Source organism: Columba livia, chromosome 13, assembly GCF_036013475.1.
Source record: "Columba livia isolate bColLiv1 breed racing homer chromosome 13, bColLiv1.pat.W.v2, whole genome shotgun sequence".
Taxonomy (NCBI): Eukaryota; Metazoa; Chordata; class Aves; order Columbiformes; family Columbidae; genus Columba; species Columba livia.
This window is the reverse complement of record NC_088614.1, coordinates 9,717,966-9,745,243: the sequence shown is the minus strand read 5'-3', so window position 1 is coordinate 9,745,243 and position 27,278 is coordinate 9,717,966. Positions and strand designations below refer to the sequence as shown.

General features: G+C 41.8%; 1 protein-coding gene across 3 annotated transcripts in view; it reads left to right on the top strand.

Moving 5' to 3' along the window:
* Positions 1–27,278, top strand: part of CMIP (c-Maf inducing protein) — a 131,634-nt gene that overhangs the window by 53,512 nt on the left and 50,844 nt on the right. For all 3 annotated transcript variants that reach the window (XM_065028331.1, XM_065028333.1, XM_065028332.1), the window contains exons 2-3: positions 15,910–16,035; positions 25,490–25,540. In XM_065028331.1, the coding sequence (XP_064884403.1) occupies positions 15,910–16,035; positions 25,490–25,540 (177 nt within the window). The remainder of the gene's footprint in view (positions 1–15,909; positions 16,036–25,489; positions 25,541–27,278) is intronic.

Genomic DNA, 27,278 nt, shown 5'->3' with positions numbered 1-27,278 from the left:
CAAAAGACACAAAAGAGACTGCCAAGCACAGCAAAGCCGAGCTTAAGAAGTGAGCATTCGGAAAGACTGTCCAAAAATGTACAGTGAAATCCGAAAAGTGTGCTGTGCTTTTTTCCGCTGTTCTTTTTAAGCATGTAGAGAGTGGACGTTAAACTGCCCTTGTGTGCATTTGAAGTCACTATCTCAAACTCACACCCTTGTGTACAGGCACATTCTGGTTTGAAGTGGAAGCATTTACTGGAATATATTCGGAGAGCCCAGACCCTGACTGGGTGTTGCTGAAATTTTCCTTGCTGATTTTTTAAACAGTTGTTCATTAAGTTCTGTAGTTACTTGTCTTTTGCCATTGTAGACATCAAACTTCAAAGGCTTGCTTGACTGCCAGATAAAATATTGGCATCCTTTTGTTTCTAATAGTCCCTAAAATGAAAGAGCGTTACAAGTTTCGAGCTGGGAGGTGCAAATCTTCATCGTGTTGGAATAAAACTGGAATGAGAAATCTCATTTGTGCTTTGAGAATAATTTATAAAGAAGTTGAGTGGGGCAGGAAAGATGACTTGGGTTTTCAGTTTTGCAGTATTGAAATAATTAGCTTATATTGGAAAAGGGACCGTGATTCTGCAGACACATAATTGGCTGTTTAGCATAGTACAAACACACTGTTTTAAGAGAGGAGGATTAAAACATCTAGCAAGGGACTGTTTTCAGTTCTGCTTCTTGTCACCATATGGTGGTTTTACTCTTCAGTTTTCTGTGATGATGAGTTATGCACAAGTTGTGAAGTGCAGCATCGCAGCGTGAGAGCACAGCAGACCTGCCATTCCATTTGCCAAATCTCGGTGGCTTCAGTTTTTTAGTGTTCTTGCCCTCTTCAGGAATTTAAGGCTTATATTTGGACAGTGGCGGTAGAAAGTTGTCCTAGATTACCTTCTTCTGATGGAAGAGATATCGTTGCATGTTTTTGATGAATTCTTGCCAGCATCTAAGAAGGCGTAATTTCTGATCAGTCCCACTGGAGTTGCAAATTCACCGTTCCAGTCGCTGGAGATGGATGTTGCTAGGGAAATACAACAACAGGGCAAATTTTTTGTTTGATTGGGGTGTTTGAGCTTTTCTCAGTCTCTGCTTTTGCCATTTCTGATGGGTGGTGCTGAACTCATCTTTAAATATTCCTTCAGATAAGTGTAGTGAAAGAAGAGACTTGTGAAAACTGACAGGTTCACTCGGTAAGGTTTTGTATTTTGTGAACTGCAGAACCTTGGTGAGAGCAGCAGAGTGACTGTGTGTCCTCAGCTATGATTGGGTGTCTAGTGCATTATGCAGCACTAATTAATATTAAAATCAAAACAACCACAAAATTACAAGAAAAATTTCACAGGGTATTTCTGAGAATTTTATAAACTATAGGCTTCTTTAGCATGGAGTTATTTTTGCCAGGTGAATGTCTGGGTTTTGGGCAGTGATGTGGCTGGGCTTGGTTCTGGCGACAGGGCGAGGTGCCAGGAATGGAAAATGCTACAGAAACCAGGGCACCTGATTTTGGGTCTTTGCATCCGATTCACTGGGAGCTGGGTTTTCCTGGGCTTGATTGGATGGCTCGTGGGAATTTGGGAAGTGAAGCCTCATGTAATTTATTACATTCTCAGGTTTCACGTGTGCTTTAAATTATATTCCTAGCGCATTTTTGGGCTGTTCAGGAGAAAAAGGAAGATGCAGAAATGTGTACTTCTTTTGCATAGTGCCGTTGCATGTGGCTATACTGAATTTACTTTTGTATTCACGTAACTCAGAGGGATGTCTTTTAGCCTCTTGAATTCTGTCTGTAGACTGAATTCACGTCTTTGCTGCTTTCCTTTGTGAAGAACATTAGACGTGGTTACAGCTCAAGACAGAAGTGTCAGCCTCTGATTAGTCACACAGCATCACCTGAGTCATCTCCACCCTTGGCCTGGTTCAGTGTCTTAAAGCTGTGCTGATGGTTGAGCTGCTGAATTCTGTCTCCAAATAAAGTCAGTGTATATTAGTGAAAGTAATTAATTGATTAAAATGGTTCACGAGACCACTAAGATCTTAAAGAGTCCAAACTTCAAGTATGACAGCGTAGAAACTGCTGATCATCGGTGTCTGACTTGGGTGGCAGCCGGAGTCGTCTCTGGGAAAGGTCTGATATCTTACATCCAAGATTCCTGTAGAATTGTCATTTCAAAGGCATTTTGCTTAGGTGCTGTGGAGAGCCGTTGTGTGATGTAGATTATTAGGGGAAAAAAATGAATTCCATAAAGCTCAGTCACTGGGACCTTTCCCCCCCCGGGCTTCTAGCAACTGCGAACAGGATCAGGATACTCAGAACAGGTTTGGATGCTGCTAAGAGGCCCAACAAAGTCAAGGGTAGTGTTTGTCCTGCAGCGACTAGCGAAATGTGTGATTTGTGTGTGTGTGCGCCTTAAACACTTATTTTCAGGCAGTAAAAGTGTCATCTTCAGCTCTTCTCATCCAACATTTTAATGGTCTGACATGGCTGTTCATGCTTTTGTGTCTGGTAAGGCTGATGGCCAGTGCTCATAACGTGCCTTGGCGATAGCTCTGTGTGTTTGTCGTGGCGGTGGTGAGAGCCTCTGGGACTTAATTCTCAGCAAGGACAATACAGTTGCCATTCTTCTTTGTCCCAGTATGATTTTTTTCCTGCTAGGAAAACAGAATGGGTGCAGCATTAGTCAAGGACTGTAGTTTTTAGCGCCCAAGAAGAAACATCGTGACTGTCTAATCTGCCATCTTCAAAACCTCATCCAGTGAGTTTTGCATTGAGTTGTCATTTGCAGTTCACTGGCTTTTCTTTCTGTTCATGAAAGTGTGAGGGAGTAGATGACAAGTTTAAGGGCTGAATCTCGGTTCTTTACTCATGTGATGAAGGTTATTGCAGCCACTGGTTGCTTGTCCCAAAATGCATCTGCAGGATCTGGGCTTGTAAATGAAGAACAGTTTTTCCTAATGACTTGCTCAAGCTGCTCTTAGTTACTAAAGGACAGTTATGTCTCGCTTTCTTCACATGAGTAAAGCCTAATGTGGCCACTGAAATAATTAATTTGATGCTTCTTGATGCAGCCTTTGTTCTTGAAAATAGTCAGGCTTGTATTCATCTTGAGGACAGCACTCTCTATACATTGTTGTTAAATCTTGTGTGCGCCTGCAGCTGTGTATTTAGAGTTGGATATGATACTTCTAGACTGAAAAGAATACGTTCAGTCGAGCGCTAGATTACTGCCAGGATTACATATGCGGGCCATGTTTTAAGAAGTGCTGTTAGAATTCAGTGACATCTACAGTACATCTGCCACGGAGGCATCGCTGCGGTGTCACTGCCTCGTGCAGCAGACTGGAACATTGTGTTTCTGTGTAATAACCTCCCAAATGAGTGATATACTGGAAAGCAATGGAAAATATTGATGAAAATAGTAATAACAATAAAAAGAATAGAGGGGCTGATGACTAGGTTATATCTTCCTTGTAACTGGGCACGTAGAGACAGCGTGCTTAGATGAGATAAAGAAGAAAATGGGATGCAAGACAGGAATTTCAGAGGTGTGGTTTGTCTGGCGCTGGCGTTTGTGGCTGGGATTGTAGCTCCGATATGCACAAGATACGCTTATAGGCAGTTGCACCTTTGAAAATATGACGCTCTTTCTTCATGCCTAATCCTTGCATCACGGGAATGGCTCTGAATGTACAGTAAAGCCTTTGATCTGTACTTGGAGAGCGGTATTGGCAGAAACTTATTAGATTGGCTGCCGAGGTGTTAGGATGTGGGTCAAACTGAAACTTTATATCGGCACTTTGGATCAGAGTCTGATTTATTTTTATTTTTTAATTTTGCAAAGAACAGGATTTGAGGTTAAGGTTCTGAACTGAAATCTGAAGCAGAGAAGTGTATTCCTTGCCTGTTCTCTGTACTTTTGGAGTTGGATTTAGTGATCCAAAGCCTTGCAAAACGTTGGAGTATTTGGAAATAATCTGCTGCAGTGTTTACAGTGTTGAATGTTGTTTTGGTTTCTGTTTTATTCATTTCCAGTAAGATCTTGTAATTTGTTGCAAGGAAAGAAGAACAGACTCTGATTTGGAATTCAAATATATATATTTTCAAATTATATATTTTTCAGATGCAGAAAGTGAAAAGGTCTTTCTCAGCAGGCTAGAGGAAAAGGCAGAGGTTACTTTGTTACGCAAGCTTTATATTTATTTTCCAATAATGATAGATTCCTAAAATGCCTTGATAAGGTCTAGTTGAAGCTTGCTGATCACTTGGGCTGTTTTCAGAGGTTAACATGATTGCTGTGCCTTATTTTAACCCGTTTGTCTCTGGGGAAATGATTGATAATCAATCTCTATATTAAGCATTCATCTTTAAATGTTAGCTGGGAAGATGTAGGTAGGAAGATGAAGCCTTTATATACTTGATATTCAACCCTTCCTACTAATTCTTCTCTGGCTGTTTTTCTGATAAGCCAGATTTTTCTCTGTAGTTGCAAACATAATAGCGCTGTGAGAGTCTGTTAATGCTGTAGTAACTCGTAGCCAAAGCAATCAGAAGGAAGAAAGCTGATATCAACAGTAAATTCACATAATACCTTTTTGTTCAGCTGTGTTTAGCGAGAGTTGAGTTTATAAAGTAAAATGCTAAGGAACAGAAAGCTGAGAACTAAATCCGTACACAGTCTGGTGCTGGTTGTGCTTTAGGGCTGGAATGTGGTGTCATTAATCCTCTGCTGTTGGATGCAGGGCAGGGTGTGCAAACAGGGCAGGGTGTGCAAACAGGGCAGGTGTGCAAACAGGGCAGGTGTGCAAAACACAGTGTCCTTAGCTGGAGGGCCCTGAGCTCTGGCTTAGGGGGAGCAGGACTTGTGCTGGGTCCTGGCTGTGGTTGTGTGCTGTGCCGCCGTGTCCGACAGTGACGTGGTGGAATTTGTGGATCTTAGTTTCAGAGAGAAGGGCAGGAATGGTTATCACTTTTTCCATTCCTGCCTTGGGTAAAGCTGATGCAAGCAGTTGTGGGCAAAACCCATGGTGTTTGTTCAGGTATATAGTTCAAACATACCTCTAATTTGGAAGCTTTTGTATTCTGCTAAAACCAAAATACCATAGAGGGGAGACAAGTCGTGTTTTCATCAGTGGCAGTTTCAAGTCCGTGGTGGTTTGGGTTCAGATTTACCAGCAAAAGTTAATGTGCTTTGTTAGTATTAGCTTTCTGTTGGAAAACCTGTGGCTGGATTAACTTTGGGCAAACAGCTCACTAAAGATCATTCATGTTTCCTTGGTAGAAATTTCATGGTCTAATAGTCATAACTGTGTGGTTGTTGAGGTCAAAGCTCTGAAATGGGACACTTCTCTCGCCCTTTCATCCCTGAGTGGAAAAATCAGTCTACAAAGTTGTGTTTGCAGTACTTAAAATTTTATGAAAATGAGCTATTTCCTTTGGAGACAATAAATAAATTAATAATGTAATCTTGAGAGAGAGCAAGGATGTTGCTGCAGAATTGTGCACAGGAAAGCTGAGTTTACAACCTAATTGAACTTGAAAACCAAATTATAATTGTCAAGGGTGGGAGTGAAACCTGCAGCCACTGTGTGGACACAACCTGTAGGTCTGGCTTGTCTAAAAGGCTGGAATTGTTTTAAAGCAAATTTTGATATGAAACTGGAAGGGGGTAGTGTGAGTCAACCTAGTCTAGTATGCAAAACCGCTTTGCTGGGAGGGTGTTTTTTCACTGAACATATACCTCTCAAGTGATACTGTATAAGCCATCTGTGTTGATAGGTAGTGTGCCACATAATTTTTCCCTTTAAATGGTAGCATTGTTGACATCTTTATGACCTGAGAATATAAGCAAGGCCGAGTAAATAGGCAGATGAAATCCAGAAAGCTGCCTCATTTCTCCTGCAGCCTGGGCAGCACTTGTGTTGCTTCTCACCTTCACGTGTGCATCACTACCTGCTGGCTCAATAACTGGTGGTTTTTTTCCAAAACTGCGTCATCCCGAGACACATCTGCATGGCGTGGCATGTTGTGTGAATCTCTGCCTCGTCCGTTGAAGCCGGAGCAGGGAGGGCATGCATCTCTGTTTCTTTGCCCGTGTGTGAGCCTGTATCAGAGGACAGAGAGGAAATAAGTGAGCATGTCTTGTAGAGAGCTGAATCATCCAGTTGGAACAGAAAATGCTATTGGAGGACTAAGGCGGTTTAGTTGTCCAAAAAAAACTGTGTGAGAGAAGAGCAATGCCTGATGCATTAGCTTGTGATAAACAAGGCTTCTCTGGAAACGCATCCCTCTGGAGCCGCATGCATCGCAATCCCTGGGGGGACTCCTGCAATTCCTTGGAATTCTCCAGCCTTTCAGGAGCCACCCAGATAAGCGGGTTAGGCAGTTTCACAGCGTCTGATTGTAGCGCCTGCTCTTTGTTCTGCTTTTCAAAGTGTGTCTGTTGAGATGATGATAACGACACCTTTCTCAAGCAGATGCCTGTGCTTCACTTTAGGCGCTCTTATTTAGCTGTCCTGAAAAATGACAAATGGCTTGCTAGGTTAATGAACGTTCCATTGAAACAAAAAATTTGCTAGTTGGGTTTGCCAGTTTCGTACCGTGAGCGCAATGCCTTTATGGTTTTTGCTAAATATTTGATTTTTTTCTTTTCAACCAAAGGGAAAGTGTCACTTTAGATGCTGCACCGTACCCTTTTGCATAGTAAGGGAGTTTATGAAGGTAATTTAGGTTCTAACTGTTGCTCTATATCCTCCCCATTATGCATTCACCAGTCAACTGACACTTTTCTCAAATATTTACTCTGATATTTCACTGCAGTTGCCCTCTCCTTCTCCATTCCCTCACCGTCTCCTGTCTGTGGAGGTATCGCACATATTTCAGTTACCCTCTATTTAAATAGCAGCACTCCCTTCCAGTACAAACAGTTGGTCAGTCATTAAACAATGAGGAAGACCAACAGTGGAGGAGGTGATGGGTGAGGCCAGGAGTGTGTGAGCACGACTTTGCAGATTTCCTGCTGAAGAGAAGAAAAGGACACTCTCCATTAGCATCAGGGTGCTGTCCTGTAGTGCTGAGAGAGACACAACATCAAGAGCAAATCACTGCTGCAAATGTGACAGCTGGGTCTCACTTAAAATTATGTAGAGGCATCCAAGTTGTTGTTGAAGTTAAGACGTGAAACAAACCCCTGGCACTTCAACCATGTTTTCCCACCTCCTTTTGTACCAGAATGTGATTCCAAGTGCTGTGACTCATCTTCAGGATGGGCCTGTTGTTTTTTTTTTTCACCTAATAACAGTAAGAGTTTAGTAAGACTATCCTTAACAGAATATCTACAGCTTTTTGTAAAGGCTCTGCTACATGTACTTTCTCTTATGTAATGTACAGCAGGGGTATGCATTAATATTTTACTGAGAACTCAAGACCTGATCATTTTTTCTCCGAAAAAGATCAGAATAGGGCATTTCCTGTTGGCAATTCAGAAGTGTAGCTGGGTTACTGCACTCCTTGTCCTGTACTTGTTCATCAGATTGAGATGGATTTGGCACCCTGGGAACTACAAGGTTTAAAGTACATTAAAAATAATGGGGAAAAAAATGTTAATGGAAACTATTTGACTACTACAGTGGGTATAAGTAGTGCTGGAGATTTCTTGTTTAAATGAAGAACAGGAACTTAACATATTAGCATATTTATGCTATGTGTAGTTTTGCAACAATTTATTTTCCAGATCTTGTTACTGAAATGCAGTAAGAAATGAGCTGGGATGTGCACTAAGAGGGTTATGAGAACTGTCAGGATTGGAGTCCGTGAGTCAATTTTTAAATTTCTAATGGGACAGGGGATCCTGAATAGCTCAGCTTCTTACCAGTTCAGTATTTTATACTTGGATCACGGCTCAGGTTACCCTTCCCAGCACAGGGGATAGAGGTGAATGTGTTGATTCCCTCACAGCTGCCTTCAGCCTTTTCAGTTGGTAAAACCCTAAAATATTCCATGGGAGGTGCAGATCTTTGCCCAGTGGATGTGACCCTACTGATAACAAATGTGGTTTGCTTCTTCACCTCTTGTTGACCCACTTGATATAATGAACCACAGCCCTTTGGAGATCTGTAAACCAGAAGTAAAACCACTGTAAGTGCTATGACAATATGCAACAGAAACATGCTGTTGCCATTACCTAAACCAGTTCTGAAACACAACTGAACAGAGATCTCCTGTTTATAGTACGTGTCAGTTTAGCCACGTTTCCAGTTACTTAACAGACTGATTATTTTCCAGATGCCAACTTGCTATTTAACATCAGCTGATGATCTTGCATTTCCAGCTCCTAGGGGTGCCCTTGGTTAAAGTAGTAATTAAAGGGTGACGTTTAGTTTAGCATATGCTGTGTCCAGCTTGGTCTGCAATCCCTACACCCAACCCTTTCTCCTCTCTGGTTTATCAGCGCTTGAAACCCTTCATGGCATGTGACATGGCTGATTTATTGAAAGAGAATTGAAAATAGAGAGCAGCCTTGACTCAAGAACAGTTTGTGGATGCGTTTTTTTTGTTTTCTGTCACATCATCGTTGCTATGGTGACTTAGCAAAGATCTGTTTAGTAGTCATTAAATGTTTCATGTTCTGGGCAAAAGTTAGGGATTTTCCAAATATTCCTCTAACTGTTGTTTTAAAGAAGTACGTGTGTGTACAGTCTTCTGCAATAAGTCCCTGCTACTCTTGTTACTTACTGCTGCTTCTGTGAGCAGGTATGTACCTGCTGTACTTTGGCTCGTGATGCCTCTCCCTTCCTGAAGTCATTTCAAGGAAGGTGGATGAACAACCTGCCCATCTTGACCAGGTTATCGACTATGTCCTCCCCAGGAGGGGTGTTGTGGAGTGCAGCGACAAATGTGAAGGGATGGAGAATGTGAACCCTGCTAAGGAATGGTCCTTTTTGTGAATCAGTTATGCAGATTTGGAGGAGGAGGATGATGTGTTTGGAGCTGATTCACGTGGTTGGAGTCAGGAAGTCTGGGCTCTTTTCCCACATCTCTTGGGCTTCTCATATCACCTGAACGATGGCAGGTGTGACCAAGAGCGTGATGCAACTACAACCTCAACTGAGGTTTTCTTCTTCCAGGTTGGGAAGTGGGGAGGTGTTCAGGTTCCATGAGTTCATTGGGAGGGATTGAAGGCTGCTGCTCCAACCAGAGGCATATTCCACTGGGCAGACAAGTCAGGCTGGTGTCTCTGACAGCCTGGCCATGTCTGGCAGCTCCTGCCCTGCCTGCTCCCCATCATGGGCCTGGGATGCGCCTCCCTGGCATGGCACATTTGGCCACTGTCTTGGTGACAAGCTGTGGTCAGCATCCGCTCTGTGGTGGGACAGCTGCACCTTGCAGCACCTTCTCATCCCTGTTGGCAGAGGTCGGAAAGCAGGAGATGATGTTTCTTCTATTGGCTTGACCAAGAGAGCTTCTTGGACACCAGCACCATGCGCAGTCTAGTGTTCAGCTCCCCTGGAAGTCCCAGTGGAGTTCCCTTTGTCATGCTAAGCTTCCCGGAAGGAAAGGCTGGATTTCTTATGGGCTGTTTAGACAGGGCCCTCTTGGTGATGGACATCTTCAGGAAGTCTTCAGGATGCGTGCCTTATTTTATTCCCAGGAATTCCAATAGTTCTGTTGGTAAAATAAACTGAGTGCTCGTAAGTGCTCCTTCAGCTGGGTTTGACGGTAAAAGAGAAAGATCTCATTAAAAAGAAAGAAATTCTATATGCATTTCAACTAACATAATTAATATTTTTTTCCTTCTTATTTGATTTTTCTGTCATGGTACATATCCCATGATATGACCTTGTTTTCCCTTCTTCTTAATGATGAACTTCTGTGCTTGGGACTTATCTCAGAACTGAATTAATTTGAAGTTCTTCCCCTTGCTGGTGTCTGCTGCATTGATTTCAAAGATTTTTCTAGCTCATATTTCTTGATGTTGAGTCCAGTTTTGTTTGTTGTTTGTTTTTTTCTTGTCAGCTCTTTGAACAGTTTTGGCCAGTCCATTTTTCTGAACTGATACTTCAGCCCCACTGCAGATTGGAAGGGTTTTTTCCTGTGCTGTCTGAAGTAGCCTGTTTCTTACTGGCAGCTCTTACATTTTTATCAGCCTCCAGTCCCAGTTGTCTTAAATATTTAGAGGAGAAAAAGAGATTTATGCACATTTTTGCTGCAAAGCTAGATTTGGTTGAATTTCTGTTGAGTTTCTGATTTAAGATTCCCAGCTGGTGTAAATCAGTGAAGTTTCACCAATGTCTTTGTATGATCAGCTCAACTGAGGATCTTTCTTAATTAAATCGTGTCACTTACTGAAGTTGAGCTACTTTGTGCTGAACGTATGACAGTTGCTGCTGTATTTTTCTGTAGAAAAATATGGGATATATTTCTGTTGTCTTTTATCTCTGCGTAGCTATAAAGAGAGACAGGTGTGTGTGTACATTTATATACACACATGGATGTTTATGTGCACAGTCAACCACACACAAATAAATGTGGTAGGAAAACCCCTTCCTCTTTTTCCTGTAATTAATGGTGCACTAGCACACCCGAGGCTCCAGCCTCATTGAACATTTGGGCCACCATGTCCAAATTTGTTTCCATGCATCAAAAAGCTCCAAACCCAACCAAACAAAACTCCATCAAGCATCACTACCAAACCTGGAGACACTTGGGGAACAAAGCAGCTCCAGACAGAAATAATTTATATTTGCCCATTGAGAGGTCCCTTCCTCATGGGTCCCTTTTCACCCAGTGTAGTCCACCTTCCAACGCACCGAGCAAGCAAAGTTTCTTCTTGTAGTCCAACACATGAAGCTTTGTATTTTTCGGGAGGAGTGGGAAGGGAATGGTGATGATGGGCAGGCCGGGGACTGGGAACTGTGATGGATTTGATGAGAACATTGTTCCAAGGAAGCTCAGAACTTCCTTTGTGCAGCTTTGGGGCAGAGTTGGGTGTCTCCCTCCTCTTAGTCTTTCTGCCTGTGGTTTTTTTTTGTTATCACGTTAGTCTCTGTGAGATTAACATTGACTTTGAACTCTTCCAAGTCATTGTGACAAGTGAGCATGGCAGTAAATTCTTCCACATCAAGAGCGAGACAAATTGTACTGCGCTGCATATTATGGCGTAGCACCACTAATTATTTAACTTGATAAATGTCTTCTGATAGGTTATATAGTTAATGAGCAAAGATGTTAATTGCTCTTATCTGAAAAAGCTACATTCACAGGGGCGTTCTCTGGAGCCGTGGATGTGTCTTAACAGAGATTTATTTCAAATCGGCCATTGTTTTCAGCAGTTTCAGAGTCCATTACCCTTCATTGTGATGACTGAATAGTCTCCACCCACATCAAAGTTTGGAGAGCAATCACCTCTTCCTATGTGTTATTCAGCAGGACTGAATTTTATTTGGATGTGGAAAACTTATATGTAATACAGTATGCTTATCATCCTGGGCTACAGCAGCATGGCTCATTCTTAAGAGCAGCCAACAGAGAAATAAGCAGCTGACGGTGGAAGAGCAAGGGTCTGGAATAGCCCCGTTTCCCCCCGCCATCTGGAGTATTTAATTGGCAAAATCATTCTTCATTGTTGTCGTGTTGGTGGGAGTTGTCAGTCTAAATATCTTTTAATGCAAATAACCATCTCTATTTGTGGAATTCATCTTTTCTAGATGCTTTCTTTGGAAAATACGCAGCTGAGGATTTAGTACATTATTATATGACTAAGTGCATACAAGTCTCATATTAACAATGGACGTCACGTTTATTCTTTCCCTTTTACAATTTCCCATGGAAACAAGTGGGCAGACTTTTGCATTATTGAGTAGTCTGCTGTTGCCAAATTCTCCCAGAAACACTAGAAGAAAACCAGCCTTACGCGTGAACCCACAGTTTTGGGAGCACTGGGTTCCCCTAGGATGCCATTTATTGTAAGTTTTGGTGCATGGCTATTCTCGTACAAAGTTTTTTTCAGAGCAGTACGATTAATAAATCTTTATGGAACTGAAAAAAGACAAAGTTCTCATACCTGATTTCCCAAAGGAGAAGTTGCATGTTTCATTAGGAGGCTAAAGGCTAATGTGAAGAGAAATGTTTCGTTGATTTAGGGGTTTTGTTTGTTGTAATAAGTTTAATTTTCATTTGTGAGACTCTTATAGTTTTTCAGAACACATTCAACAGCATTTAGCCAGAAGTTAAAGCTGTGACTTTAAATCTGTAAGCTGACGTATGTAGATTCTCTGGCCAAAGTTTCCTAAGTCAAGATTAATTTTGTAGAGTGAATGAGAAAGTGCATTGTCTTGCTTCATTTGATAGATTTCAGACTTTGCCAAGAAATATAAATCTTCTTTCAAAAATGACAGCTATAAAAGTGAGAATTATTATTTTCTTAGATAAGGGCATTTTCAACTGAACTTGATGTATTACTGCTCAAAGATGCTGTGGCTTTAGACTGTCTCATACCAATAATTACACTGAAATATTTAGGTCCTCGCTGTTTGCTCCCCCATTATGTACTGTCCCCAAAGTTAGGTTAACACACTAATTTCTGTTTGGTGTTACAAATGAGGCCAGAGGAGCTAAAACCTGGCAAAAGCTGGAGGGGTTCCCTGATCTGCCTGACACCACAGCCAGACAAATATTTGTATGGGCAGAAGCAAAGTGGGTGGATGGAGGTGGGAATGCTGCGTAAGACTATAGTATTGATGCCAGACGCTTCATGGTGACCAACTGAGGATCAGTCTCATTTTAGGTATTTTTTAGGTCTCTGAAGCCACATTGCTAGTTTTGCATGTTTCTCCAATTTGAATTTGTCATGGAGTGACCTTGGGGTGGAGGATGCAGCTTCTGGGGGTGTGTACAAGCAAGACCAGCTGGAACACGAGAACATGCAACACTTGCACAGCCCATTTATCAGCCACAATGATTCACCGTGATTGACGTTCACATACCTGAACGCTTTAAGAGGAACCAGTGACTCAGGCTGTGGTTTCACCTCAGGCTATTTCCTGATAAATGGCTGAACTGTGCTTGTTCTTGTGAAAACACAACTGGGGAACATCGCTCTGTCCTTGCACACGAGTGTGCACAGGGTCTAGGAAAGGACACCTCAGTGCGACCTTCACCTCGTTGGTGCCGTGGTCTCTCTGTGAGCAGCACCTCACCCTTGGGAGGTCCGGGAAGGCTCAGCTCCAAGGACAGCTCTGTTTCAGTGCTTTTTCAGGGCATTTCTGCACAGCCCTGATGGGGGAGCGTGGTCTTCAGTGTTTGACAGCATCTACAAGCACAGTTTCAAGGAGCTCTACGCAATGATAAATCACTTAGCTTTAGTCTCTTCCAATAGCAACACAGAGGTGAAGCTGCCTATAGCTGGTATTTTCAGCATTGAAAATACTTCCTAGAACACAGTGTTTTTAATGAAGACAGAAACAATGCATATGATGTTGTTTATAGGGATTAAGGTAGATTTGGGCTATTCATTTTTTGAGCAAGATAGTAAACAACTGTAGTAAGGTGTTGTGTGTGGTATTGCTTGATAGAAGGTGTGGAAGAGGGATTGTATGAGTGCTGTAGAAACTGCCTTATTGGCATAATGCTTTCTGTGTAATTCCCTGTTATGGGTTAGGTAGTCTTCCCATCCTTTGCAAACGGTAGAACTCTGTGTTCCTCCATCCTCCTTAACGAAAAGGGCTGTCCGATGAGAAAAGGTTTGTACCTGGGATGAAATCACTTGTTTATGGCAGCAGAGCTGTGACTGAACTGGATCGCTTGTCTTTAATGCTGCTGAAACGGATGGTTTAAGGTATAGAAGAAGCTTCTCTTGGGAACAGATTCTGTGAGAATTCTTCAAATCCTCTTTGAAGTTAATGGAGGGTATTAAGGGTATTCAGCACCTTCTTAAGGGAGAAATTTAAATTGCTTTGATTCATTTCATTTTATATTTGCGTCAGCTGGTTCTGGATTTCTCCCTTCTCAGGCTTTCAGAGCCTGTTTTTGATAACTTTGCCTCCTGAGCATGCTAGATTTCATACTGGCCGTTTCCATGTTTTTCCCTGGGTGTTGTAATGCTGATTACTGGGGGATCTTGGGCCTTTGGTTTCCTGTGAGAACGAGATAATTACTCTCCAGTAGGCAACACGTGACGTTATAGTATCAGCATTAAGCCACTGGGATTCCAGTCACTAGTGTAGAACAATATTGTGGGTAAATGAATAAGCAGAAGTTTATCATACTTCCTGCATAACAAGGTTTTCATTAAAGAGACAGCGAAAATTGTTTCCAGCGAGGGCTCGTGTAAAATGAACGCTACCGCAACAAACATTATCAAAAAAGTTATTAAAGTTCAGTTCCCTGGCTTGCTGGGTTTTTCTTGCTGAAAAGACACTCTGTAGTAGTGAAGGTGGATGACAGGTCATCATTACATTTTGACAGATGATGTTTGTGGCTTTATGAACATGTATGAAGTGTATAACTTCAAAGTAGGATTTCCAGATGCACCACCTACTTAACTTATGGAAGAAAGTTGCACCAGTTAGAAGCAGAGATGTTCCAAATGCAATTTGCCTATTTCACACTCGCCCCCAGGAATCCTGTGTTGTGATTTTAAGAGCTGGCCCCATTTGACCCTGCAGTAGATGTGTTTTCTCCCTTGCCTTCTTTATTTCAAGACTGTCAGTTAAAAATAACTTATGTATTGGGCCCAGTGGGAGTAAGCTTGAGAAGTTTAAGTTATATGTAAACCAGAATAGTGAGAAAATAATTCATAAATGTAATAAGCTCTGTTCTCTTGCAAGACATGGCTAACTCAAAGGTCTATCCATTTTTGTATGAAAATAGTTTATCTGCCATAGAAACAGTGATCAGTTTGCTCATGCTATAGCACAGTGAAATAAATGATGCCTTTGAGGACCTCTGTTAAGTACTCTATTTATATAATGTGAAGACTTGCATAAAATATGGTCTATGTATGCATAGTGATAGATACACATCTATATATCTGTATATTTACTTATGTTTAGGATGTGATGTTATGTGTGCTTGCATATATATATTTATATTTCAGCTTATCTCAGAGAGAATTGTACTTCTGTAATGCCAAAGACTTATGGGGATGCTGGTTAGGAGTTTCACATTTAAATTTTTTTCCTTGCTGCTATCAATTTATGTTGTACGTGTAATTGCAAAGCACAGTTATTTATGTTTTAATTGTGACTTTCACTTTAAATTGGGCATCAGCAGCCTGTGCAGGAAACCAGCACTTGCACATAGGCTGAGATGAGCAGATGGGTTACGCTGCTTCTCCTTGAGTCTAAAAGCTGAGGGCTGAATCTTTGGAGCCCCAAGAACCACTGTCAGATGTAGCAGTCTAGATTTTGATCATGTGCTTGATCCGCCTTGCAGCCAGGGAGAAGAACAAGCATGTGTGGAATAAAACTGCCTTAATGCAATACATTGCTCTTCTATCCACGTGACTGAGATGCTTCTTCATACATTGATTGATAGCACATGCATGGCCAGACCCCTTCATAGCTCAGTTCAATTTGAAATTAGATTACATTGATTTTTGGGTCCAGAACAAATGCAGTTTGACATCTTCATGTTTCAGGCACCTAGGTCTGGCCTGGTCTTGTATTTATGTCTTAACACTTGAACAAGTTGGGTGAAGGTGGCTGGCTGGATGTCTCAGTTGAATGGCTTGTAAAGGAATTTTATCTTTCAGTTAGATATTTTGCAGATATTTTCAACACCAAGAGTAATTTTCATAGTGCTATTCTTAATTGGGAATTGTGAAATTTCTGATGACTAAGTAAACTTTTTTTTTCCCCCTCTCCTTTGTTTTCTTGCAGCCAACTGGGTACATGGAAAACTCAATTTCCTACAGTGCTATTGAAGACGTTCAACTGCTCTCCTGGGAGAATGCCCCTAAGTACTGTTTACAGCTCACAATCCCAGGGGGTACTGTCTTACTGCAGGTACAGTAAACACAGAAGTACAATTTTATTTCTCTCTTATTATGAATCTCCTTTAACTTCCCTGTGCTATGTATGAAATCTTAATTAGATGGACTCAGAAAAGGCAGAGAACTCAGGGCTGTCAAATGATCTACCACCAGAAAACTTGCTTAGGGTGATAGGTCTGAAACTCCTCTTGTTGCTTGACAGTCAGAATGGAAATTTTGGGCCACTTAACTCTCACCATAGTTCTCAGGATTGTTTCAAAGACAATTTGTTACTTGCTACTCTTTGGGAATTTACTTTTGCAGTTGAATATACAACCATCACTATTGTGTCTGTGCATTTTCGGCAGGCAGGACTGTAAACAGCCTGGGTGAGCAATTTCAGCAGAAAATGTAAAGAAACCAGACAAAGCCAAAGTCCTTTGCTGCTCTTCACAGGACAGACCTTCCAGAAGGAATTTCCTTATTTCTTGGTGCTGAATTGTTTGCTGAAGCCCCTGTAGGGCCACACAGTATGTGGCACCATCTGCATTCAGGGAGGGTTTAGTCAAAGCTCTTCTGAAATGGCTCTACCTGCAGATCATGGGAAAAATAACCCAAGTGGGTATCATTTGGTAACCCAAGGCTAGGTGCCACGCTGGTCTGTGTTTTCCATACTACAGATTTCTGTAGAGACATGGAACAGCAGAGTAGACTCTCTGAGTTGGGAAGCCAACATGACTAACATGAGCTCATGCAAATATTAGGTCCAGCTCTCTTGTGCCTTCGTTTCAGACAGGCTGATGGGTCTGTGCATACGCAGAGCTGTTTACCAGCTGCGTAGAGAACAGGATACCTGACTTTTTCCTGTGCTTGGGGTTTGGGATGGCTTTGGAATGTCATAAAAATATCACGAGGTTTTGATGGTTTTCGGCATAACAAATACGCTTTCACTACAAAATGGTTTAGAGGTGCTCATGGAAATGTTCATGGTCATGTCCTTTGTGGAGTGTATTTCTGGAGCTTCTTTTCATTCACTTCACTGGTGTAATCCTGGGGTTTTGCAGCCCTGTAAAAGGGGCTGTAGCCATTCCCCTGTTTTAATCTGGAAACGGTGCAGCTAAGTAAGTTTGGGATGGCCTCAGATCATCTTTGTGGACTTCCCTGGTGCACAGTTGACATTTTCTTTGTCTTTTCACGTGCCTTTTGAAGCACAGGCATGTGTCCCATTTGCACAGAGAGCATGAGCACATGTCTGTGGCTCAAAATGACTTACCGATTTGAGGCGTTACCGGGGAGCGTAGGGAGTCTGAATTTCAGACAGGCTGCTGCAGGTCCACCGAAGTCCTGATCCTGTGGTTTGAAAAGCCTCGGCTGTGCGTGACACCGGGGAGGGCAGGAACACGAGCTGTGGTTTCCCAACAGCTAGATTAGGGTCCTCGTTGTTGATGGAATCTTCCTTGCCTAATCCGTTAATTGAATTAATTAGAAAGAAACCCATTTGTCAAGTTGGATTATTTTGATTTTTTTTTTCTTGCGATAATTTTGACTCTGTTCTTCTCCGTAAATAGTGGTGTTAGCATTTATGTTTATATGTTTCAACAGATAGAATAGTTACATCTGCCTTTCCAAATTCTGTTTCTAAGTCTTTTTTCTATAGTTTATGGTAGATGCCTTTGTTGCCCTGCTGAATAGGAAACAAGGTGAAGTTTGAACCCACAGCTCCCTGCTGAATTTGAAGGTGCAGGCTTTAATCCGGAGCTGCCTGGTATTTGTTAAAAACAAACAAGCAAACATAACCCCCACCCCCCAAGCCCCCAAACAAAAAGCACAGAAAACCACAAACAAACAAAACCAACCAAAACCCCCAAACAAAACCAACAAACAAAAATCAAAACAATCCCAAGCAAAACAAAACAAAACACCAGCTTCCCTACCCTGCCCCCAACCAACCAACCAAACCCAAACCAACCAAAAAACCAGCAAATCAAACACACAAATAATTATATTTGTGAGAAAGTAACATCTTAGCATGGGATGCTTTGGAATTTTCTTTGAAAAAATTGGTGTCTTTATGTAACCTCATAGGACCTGATAAAGAAGTGGAGTGAGCTGGGCTTCTGTTGTGTTTATTGCTGACTGGCTGAGCAGGCTGGATCAGATTACATTATAACTCTCTGGGAATTTCATCATAATTGAAAATACAAACTTTAAAAATGTTTTTAGTATGACTCGGTCCTTAGTAGTGGTCTGATTCATCAAATGTGGCCAGATCGGAGGGAGTATAAAAATAGATTTCCCTTATACAGTTGTAATGTGTATTAACTGATCCAAAACAGTATGAAAAGTTATGTTTAGTGTACTTAATAAATCAAGATATAGAGACTGGATTTATTTAGTAGTCAACCTCAGCAGAAATTCTCTGGTGTATGTGCACAAGGAGTCTTAAGTACCCAAACGGGGTTCACTGGGGTGCTGGGAAACTCAGATGCTCAGAAATTAGCCCTTGCATAATTCAGTTATTTCCAGGTTTCCGAGAGACTTCAACACTTTTATGGGAGATTGAGACTTCCAGTCTTTTATAAAATCCTTCTGTGTGGCTGCTCTGGTGCAGTGTCCAGCTCTGGTATCAGGAGGTGTATGATAGTAGAACAAGTAAACCTACTCCTACCATGTTCCCAGTATTCTTTTTATTGATTTTTTTTTTTTTTTTTTTCAAATACTCAATCTAAATGAGGCTTATATATACAAAAATGTATAAATGAACTATTTTGACTACCCCCCAGATTATTTAATATTTCTGATTAATTTAAATTTTATATTTTGATATATGTTTTTTCACACTCCGTATTGTAAATTCTTAAATACTATGGTATGCTATTGGCATGGCTTGTCATAAAATGAAACATTTTAGTAGTTCTGAATCACAGGCTTTCCTGATTTTTCATTTTGCAGAAACATTTAAAATTCCAACTTCTGCTTCACTGATTTGTAGCAGAAGCAAATTTTGGACAAGGAGCATTTCCCTCAGGTGGAAATTAATTTCTAGCAGTCCTTGTGGGAGGATGTCAGCATGTGGTGGTAGAGCATCCTTCGTGTTTTTGTCTGTGGTAGGCATGACAAATTCCACAAGAGAGTCCGAGTCAAGTTGTGTTCAGGTTCTCATCCCCCTGTCTGCTGTCACCGAGGTCTATTTCTGGCTAATTACTGCACAGTAATGAGTCAGAGAAGGAAGAGTGCCATTACCTTTCCTTACATCATCCTGATGTCCTCCCATAGCAATACTGACCCATCCCAATCTATTTTAACACATGAAATCTGACAAGCAGTGCCGGAGGTGATGCAGCTCCTCTTAGGAAATCGGATCGTGGTAACAGGACCTGTCTACCTGGGTTTCAGAGGAAGATTTGGTTCTCAGGCAGCAAACAGCTTAATCTGGGCTGGGATTGCATCAGGAATTTGTCTTCGTGCCTGCACTTCCCACTCGGTGTTCCCACTGTGCACCGAGCACAGGCACTTTTCACCGCCTGGCTTTGGGGTTTCTCATTGTCCCGTGTTGGAATCACGGACAGTCAGTTTTCTGGGAGTCATGGACAGTCAGTTTTCTAAGGGCTTGTGTTTTCTTTCTTCCTGCCAAGTGATGTTGTCCCTGGTCCTTCTGATGAACAGCAGCCAACTCTTGCAGATATTTTCCTATTCGTACAATGAGGTTAGCAGGTGTGAAAGAAAGGTGGTGTCATGAAGCTGGCTCATAGGCCACAGGTGCTCTAGGCCAGGAAAGAGGAGGTAAATTTAACCTTTGGAGAAGTGTGAGCTCTTTAGTATCAGTAATAGCTGGGCCTCCTTGAGCTGGGCTGAACTTCTGCTCTTCTGCTTTCCGTTTGTAAAGCACAATGTGTGATTATGGTGTGGGGACGATTGCAAAGAGGATGCTGCTATTGATAGCGAAATACCTGGAATAACCTGTTGAAACAGACTGAAAAAAGAGAGTATAATTTTACAAGCTGCTTAGCACCAAATGTAGGGAGAGTGTCGGGAAAAAGGGTTTGGTATTTCAGTCATGACAGTACTGCCCGCTTTCCCGTGGTGTCCTTTCTTTCAGATGACTCTTGCATGTCTTAAAGATGCCACATCCATCCCTATCACTAGCATTGTTTTATTCATTTCGTGGCAATCAAGTGTAGTCAGAAAGAAAAACAAAGAGACCAGGAAGCCTTGACAAGCACAGCAGTCACAAGTTAGCATGTTTTCTTTGCCAGGGAGTCCCCGCAGTAAATATTTCCACTGGATTTTTTAGTAACATTTTATTTTAGTTTCCTCAGAGAACCTGGCTTTTGTTTTAAGTGTGAGGCCAGCCGATGTTGCCGGTGTGGAGAGGGTCACGCAGGGACCAGAATCCAGCACGGACAGGGAATATTTTCAGGAGGAAAACAGCACTTCTAGCAGTTACCAGCAGCTCTGCCTGTACCTCACGTTAAGCCAGAAGAGTGGCGGATTTCACTTGCGGGCCTGCCTGTGTTGTGGAGGTGCAACAGTGGATTTGCATCACCAGATAAAGGTTTCGTACAGTCTACGTGAGGCAACAATGTCCATGCCATGGGAGTGCAAATTCCTGCAGCCCCGAGCCGCTCTGCTCTGCTGTTCCTGTGGCTGATAATAAATAAGTGCAGAGAAGCCTGCGCTGTTTTATGAGTCCCAGTAAAGAATATCAGCTGGAGGAAAGTGTAAAAAACCTGCCATGCTGCTGATCAGATAGCAAGAGAAAGAAAAACATAGAATAAAACCAGGAAGAGTTAGAATCTGGATCATCAAATCCCGCTGATTGTCACATCTTTTCAAACAGCAAAACCCCTTAAAAGGGTATGTCTGAAGGATGCTGTTGTAAGGAAGAACCTGGGAACTTTATGCTACGTGGACAAGCCTGTTCTTGTATACTTCTGAGTAACACACATGCCAGTAAAAGAGATGCTGTAGTGCTGTCTTACCATTAAAGGTACCTGGTAGCATGTAATGGGTGGTGTGGTGGAAATGATAAACTTTCTGCTGATGCTTGTGGCTGTATACATATTGGTGAAGCTGTGAGAATTATATGAGCTAAAGGTCTTCACCATCATTTCTGGAGTGGTGGGTTTCTTGCAGAGTATCAGGTGTTCTGTTTCTCAGCACCACACGGGTTCCTATTTTGTCTCCTTCTCGCCTGGGAGGAAAGCACTGCAGGGGCTGCAGTTTCCTCTGTTTGTGAGCAGAAAGAAAATCTGCTTTTGAAAAGTTCACTGCTTTTTAATGAAAAAGTCTATTGCTACTTATTGGCTAAGAAATGAAGTAGTTTGGGTGCAGAGAAAAATACTTCCCTTTTTGAGCAGAGATGTAAATTTACTCATGTTGACCCAAGCTCTGTCTATGCAGGCAGTTGATCTTTTGCAGGTTTCCTCCTGTAAACAGTCTTTTTGAAGTGGATTAAATTAATCCTATGAGTAAAACTGGTACTGCAGCTGATCACAGGTGTTGTTTCCTCTCTGACGGAACACTTTCACCCCAAAAGTTAGAATATTAAATCGTTCAGAACACAGTTCCAAGATCAACTCATCTTAAAAAAACCCCAACAAAATACTACCTACAGTAGGCATTCTTAAAGTACATATTCGTGCTCCTCAATAGAATAATAATAAACAAGCTGCCAGTAGTTTGGATCCTCTTGCACCTTCTGAGAGTTCTACTGCTGCATTTTCCTGTTTTCTGAAGTATTATGTTGTGGTTGTGCAAAAGTGACAGGAGGCCTTGATTGTGCAAGAAGCTCTAGTCAGCTGGACCGTGTGCCACCCACAACCCTGCTAAAGCATTTGCACTTGAGAAGAAAAGTCTTAGCAGAATTGGGGCCTAAACATACCAAATGCACAGGGTGCCCAAACTATTATTTTACATAGATATTTTATAAAATCACCATTGTACTTAATTCCCATCGCATTGACTATTTGTAACAACAGCAGGGAAAACATTTCCAGGTTGAATCTTTTTTTAAGTGGGAAAGGTAGCTGTGTGGTCAGTGGTGTAGAACTGGACCCAGTGTGTGGGCAAGGCTGAGGGTAAGAAAAGCTTTCCCTGTGTGGTCAGAATGCCTAAGGAAAACCTGTCTTAAAGTCTTTTGTGTCTCATTTTCTCCTCTTTATTGTACTCTAGAGCTGAATAAATATAGGAGGACATACCCTCAGCTGGAATAAAAAAATGGAGGTGTCACTTCCTGGGAAGTGATGACTTAAGTGCAGAAGATAAAACTGGAAAAGCCTATGTGTAGCCTGTATAAATGAATTGTTCCATTCACCGCTTTACACTTTGGTGTTCATTTTATGCACAAGAACCAGTATGCTGGAGTAAGTCCACTGAGTGCAGAGGTGGCCATCAGCTGGACAGTGAGTCTTGGCAAGAGCCTGATGGCTCTTCGGTCACCCCAGCGGGCTGTGAAGCTTCCAGATCTTTCAGTAAGAAATATTCCCTGTAGTCCGTTTCTCAGTGTAAGCCTGAAAAAAGAGGAGGGAGGACCACGGGATGCTGTGCAAGAGCGAGCTCTTGGTTGTCCTCCGCGGAAGATGCAGCGTGTCCTGCGCTTGGCTGTGGTTTTGGTGCTCGCTGGAGTTCGGCAGGCGGAAGGAAGAGTGCGCTGGGAGGATTAGTCTCTGTTCATGGGGAATGCGGGTGTCAGACAGCTCCACCAGATAACAGTGGTTGGGCTAAACTCTTTCAGTCTATCTGTGGTGAACACTGTGGACAGAGCTCTGGTGAAGTGACTGATGACTTTCCAAGTTCCTCTTACCGTTGGGTCCTGATCATTAATAGAAGTGTGGGGATTCCCTAAAGGTTTGGTTTTCTACTTTTGTGTTCTCTTTCTCTTCTTTGTCTTGATTTTCCTTGGAAGTGGTCTTGAACAACAACCTGAGCTCTGAGGGCTTCTGGTTTTAGGGTGGTTCAGACTCTTTATCCAGGTGCAAGTTTCCTTGATTGGAACAGGCTGCCCAGGGCAGTGGTGGAGTCACCATCCCTGGAGGGGTTTAAAGGGTGTTTAGATGAGGTTCTTAGGGACATGGGTTAGTGCTGGAGTCAGGTTATGGTTGGACTCAATCCTGAGGGTCTCTTCCAACTGAAATGTTCTCTTCTCCAGTATTTGCATTCCACTTCTGCCGTTACCTCTGCCTGATGCTGTTGTCCTCACTAGTATTTTCAGTTGTCCAGTTTATTTAAGGCTTCAGTTGGTTGCACAATCTATCTACACATTATATTTTCTAATTATTTGTAGTGGTCTTACAGCTGTAGCTGGTTTGGGTCATGTAATGGTCAGACCAGGGACTAAATCAGGTTATGATTTGCTTGTTTGAGGGAAAGTGCTTAATTTCTCTGGAATATTATGGATTTGATGAAATTTAAATAACTATCTTAATTTGCATAGCTCCTATATACTCAATCTGCATATATATTTTTAAGGAAGTAATGAATGTGTCACCTGCAATATTATTGGTGCTATTGCGTAGTATACATGCTCAAACCTACAATAAGTTTCTGCTTAGCTTATTCTTTAAAAAGTTTTGATGATAGCATTTGAAATGAAGGATTTTTGTTCCCTTACATGAAACAGTTTCTTCTTCTGTAAAAAAAAAAAAAAAAAAAAAATTGAAATGGAGTCTTTCAAAGAAATCTGATGGGTTTTTAAAGCATTTTGTCTGAACATAGGTAAGAAATATCGAAGTACATGTTCTTCATGGCTTTTTAATTACGTTTAAAATGTTCTTCAGGCTTTTTGTGGCAAATTATTTTTGACCTTTTTATTATTAAAATATAGTATAAAGCATAGTGAATTGAAATTCAGTTCTATAATATATAGGTAAAAGGTCTGTCTTATCATATGATGCACACATATAAAATACTGTGTAAATAACAGAAAGAAAATTATTAAATATTGGCAAACCAAAATATCCTGAAGATCTGCACTCTAAATGTTTTTATGATTTTTCATTTCATGGAAAAAAACCCACAAAAAAACCCCAAATTATGCTTTTTGTTTCCATTTATAGCAAATTCATATTGTGCTGTGTCAGCATTCTTCATGAAAGTTTGAGTTTGATAACCTCTATGGTCAGCCAGGATTATTTATGATAGACTTTTGCTGCCTTATTGCCTAGAGATCTACTGGAGGAGCAATTGATTCTCATTAATATATAAATAAATAATGAGCAATATGTGTGTAGAAGAGCAATACTCCATTTAATTCAGAGAATCAGTCCAAATTTATGCCACTGAGGCACCAGTATCTGACCTCGAGATTAAACGTGGGTTTGGTAGCCATGCAACTTTTTTACTTCTAATGTTCTTGCCATTATCAGTGAATTGAACCAGCGTTAGGAAATTAGATTCACACTGTGGTGTGGATTTTGAATACTTACCTGAAGAGGTGTTGCGGGATGGAATGTGTTGAATGATGCTTTAATTTGCAAGAAGCACGTGGGGTTTAGGTGAAGAACCTCACTTTTTTTGTTGTTTGTTTGTTTGTTTTTTAATCATGGATTTATAGGCTATGCTGTAATTTTTACTGCTTGTGTAAAACATTTTGAATCCTATGTAGAAATGGCCCACTGGCAGCGATGAGATAGAGCTGGAAAAGCCAAAGGGCATCTCTCCCCACTCAAATATTTCAAACTTATGTCACCTTGTTAAGGCATGCATATTTACGTCACTGTGGATGCTTTTATATTTTTTGATACCGAGCCTTTTGACCTTTGGGAGTGTTGAACTATTCCTCCGTTGGCTACAAACCTGGCTACACACTGAGAATTTCTGGCAGCTCTGCTTAATACAGACAAAACTGGGCGATCGCTGGGAGTGATTATTGCAACATTTATGCTGTTGCTGCAAACAGTCTGTGCGTGTATCTGCACGTCTGTGTGTGTTGTGCTTTTCACTCATTTTAATATCGCTGAAAGAGCTGATTTGAATTGCTTTGGGGCCAGCCGAGGAGCAGGACAAGAAGGGAAACTAGAGTATGGAAAAAAACCACCCCTCGTCGTAAAACGTCAACCCGTCTTCTTGCTCTGCTCCCGGAGATTAATAGCAAAGGCAAATGTCCTACAGGCATCAAAGATGTGACCAAAACCTTATTGTAATCAGGGAGGATTTTTCACAGCCTTTGGCTTGGGCACCGTTTCATAGGAGGTTAATGTTTTGTAAGGTTTTGGTTCAGCGTTTTACATTTGCAGCAAGGTCTTCGTGTCACTGCTTTCTGTGAAAATAAAGTGGTTATACTGTAAAGTTGTAGCTTTGAGCAAAGAGTTCCCCTCCTCTGGTGAGGCTGGGGTGAAGTTAGCCAGGGTCAGCAAGTTCAGAAGGACACGGTGAGTGCAGCCTTATTGGGTTTAGGGCACACATGGGTGATTTGCTTGGTTTTGGCTGGGTGATCTGAAACACTGGTAGAAACTAATGATTCTGTTTGTAACTGTGGTTTATTGCAGGCTGCCAACAGTTACCTGAGGGATCAGTGGTTCCATTCTTTGCAGTGGAAGGTAAGTTCTGTACTTCACTATCTTCCTTATCTGCCTCTAAGAATACTTTTCTAATGTTCCCTATTCCTATATGGATAAAGTATTTTTCTTACAGAAACCCTAAATCAGAACATGTATGCAGTTCCAGCTTGTTTGTATCATGAAGTGGGCAAATTAACTTGTTACACGGCCCAGCTTTATCAACATGTGATTGGCTTCAAAAAGTAAATAGCCAGTAAATTAATATTTACAGAGTATAGAGATTGGATGGTTTTGGTTTTGTGCTGTGAAGTGTAGTATGTTACAGAATGACTACAGCCTAAACATATGCTCTGGAGTCTTGGGATATTTGGGGGTTTTGTTTGTTTTTTATGAGAAACTAGGGAGAAAGGGTGTCTTTTCGAGTTGCATTTTGTAAGTAGCATCAACCTGTTGTGCATCAGTCTGTGTTTATGCTTCAGGAGGTTTTGGATTTAAAGGCAGATTCCATTTCGGAGATCTTTTCATTTTCACTGGAAACAATGGACTGATTGTGGAAGTGGATGACAGTGACAATGTTGTCTCTCAAAAGCAGCACATTCCTCATTGAAAACTGAAGCTACTGACCTTTGGTTGGAATCTGTATGGATCTTTGATGCAGGTGGAAACAAGTTTTGGCCAGATGCTGAATCTGGTTGTCCTCTCCTGTCTTGCGGTGGGAAACACAAGCAGTAGCTTTTCAGCTCAGGGCTTGTCTTCGGCTGGGTTTCAGTGCAGTCAGCCAGGTTGGCTGTGTAGCTTATCAAGATTTCAGCCTGCTGACAGCAACCACATGGGAAAATACAAGGAAGTCCCTCCCACCAAACTGGTTTTGTTGTAGGTGTGTTTGATAGTTACCAAATAGTTGTGTGGCAAAACTACACTACTGGTGTGCTTTGTGTAGCGATCGGCATCTGGCAGAATCACATTCTGAGCAGACCCAGGTTCTTATCGGTACGAGCCAAGTGTCGAGATCTTTCCCAGACCACTGGCATGTTTTCCAGCCTGTTCCCGGGGTTGCCTAAATGAGTGTGGGGTGGCAGTGGTGCTGATAGCAGAAGGCTGGGCTGTGGTGCGGCACTTTATTTTGGCCTCTTGACAGTATCATTAACAGAATGCCTAGCCAGCCTTGCTTTCTTTACAACTCCTGAGGATAACAAAGAGCTAAAAGCATGCAGAGACAGTATCTCTGTGTGGCTGTCACTTTCCCTCCTGATTCAGCAGTCAATGATGATCAGAGAAAGCCCGGACAGAAATAATGATGGAATTTCTTTGTCTGCCTCCCCCCCCCCCCAGCCAGGGTGGCTTTGGTGTTAATGTGCTGGAGGCTTGTGCCCACTTTGCTCCTGCAGCAAGGGGAAAATTGGGGTTGGAGGTGCAGCTCTGGAAAAAAAACAGTAAAGAGTGGTAAAAATGCAGCCTGGCCCCACCACCACCCACCCCATCGATTAAATTATATACCAAAAAAAGGCCTAGACAGAATGACCTGGCTTGCTCACATGCCTTTCAGTCATGGAGAGGGAGCTTTACTCTGTGGGAGTTGTTTTTAAAGGAGTATTTCTTAAACTTTCCAGTGCTTCTGACCAAGCCTCTCATTTTGGGAAACTCTGAGTAATTTAACTTGTTGCAAAGTAGAATTTATTTTTGCTTCCTTGCTTCCCTCCCCACCCCCATTAAGTCGGTTTCTGAAAAAACAAATGAAACATTATCTTGATTTGAAAGTCCTTCCCTTTACCAAGAA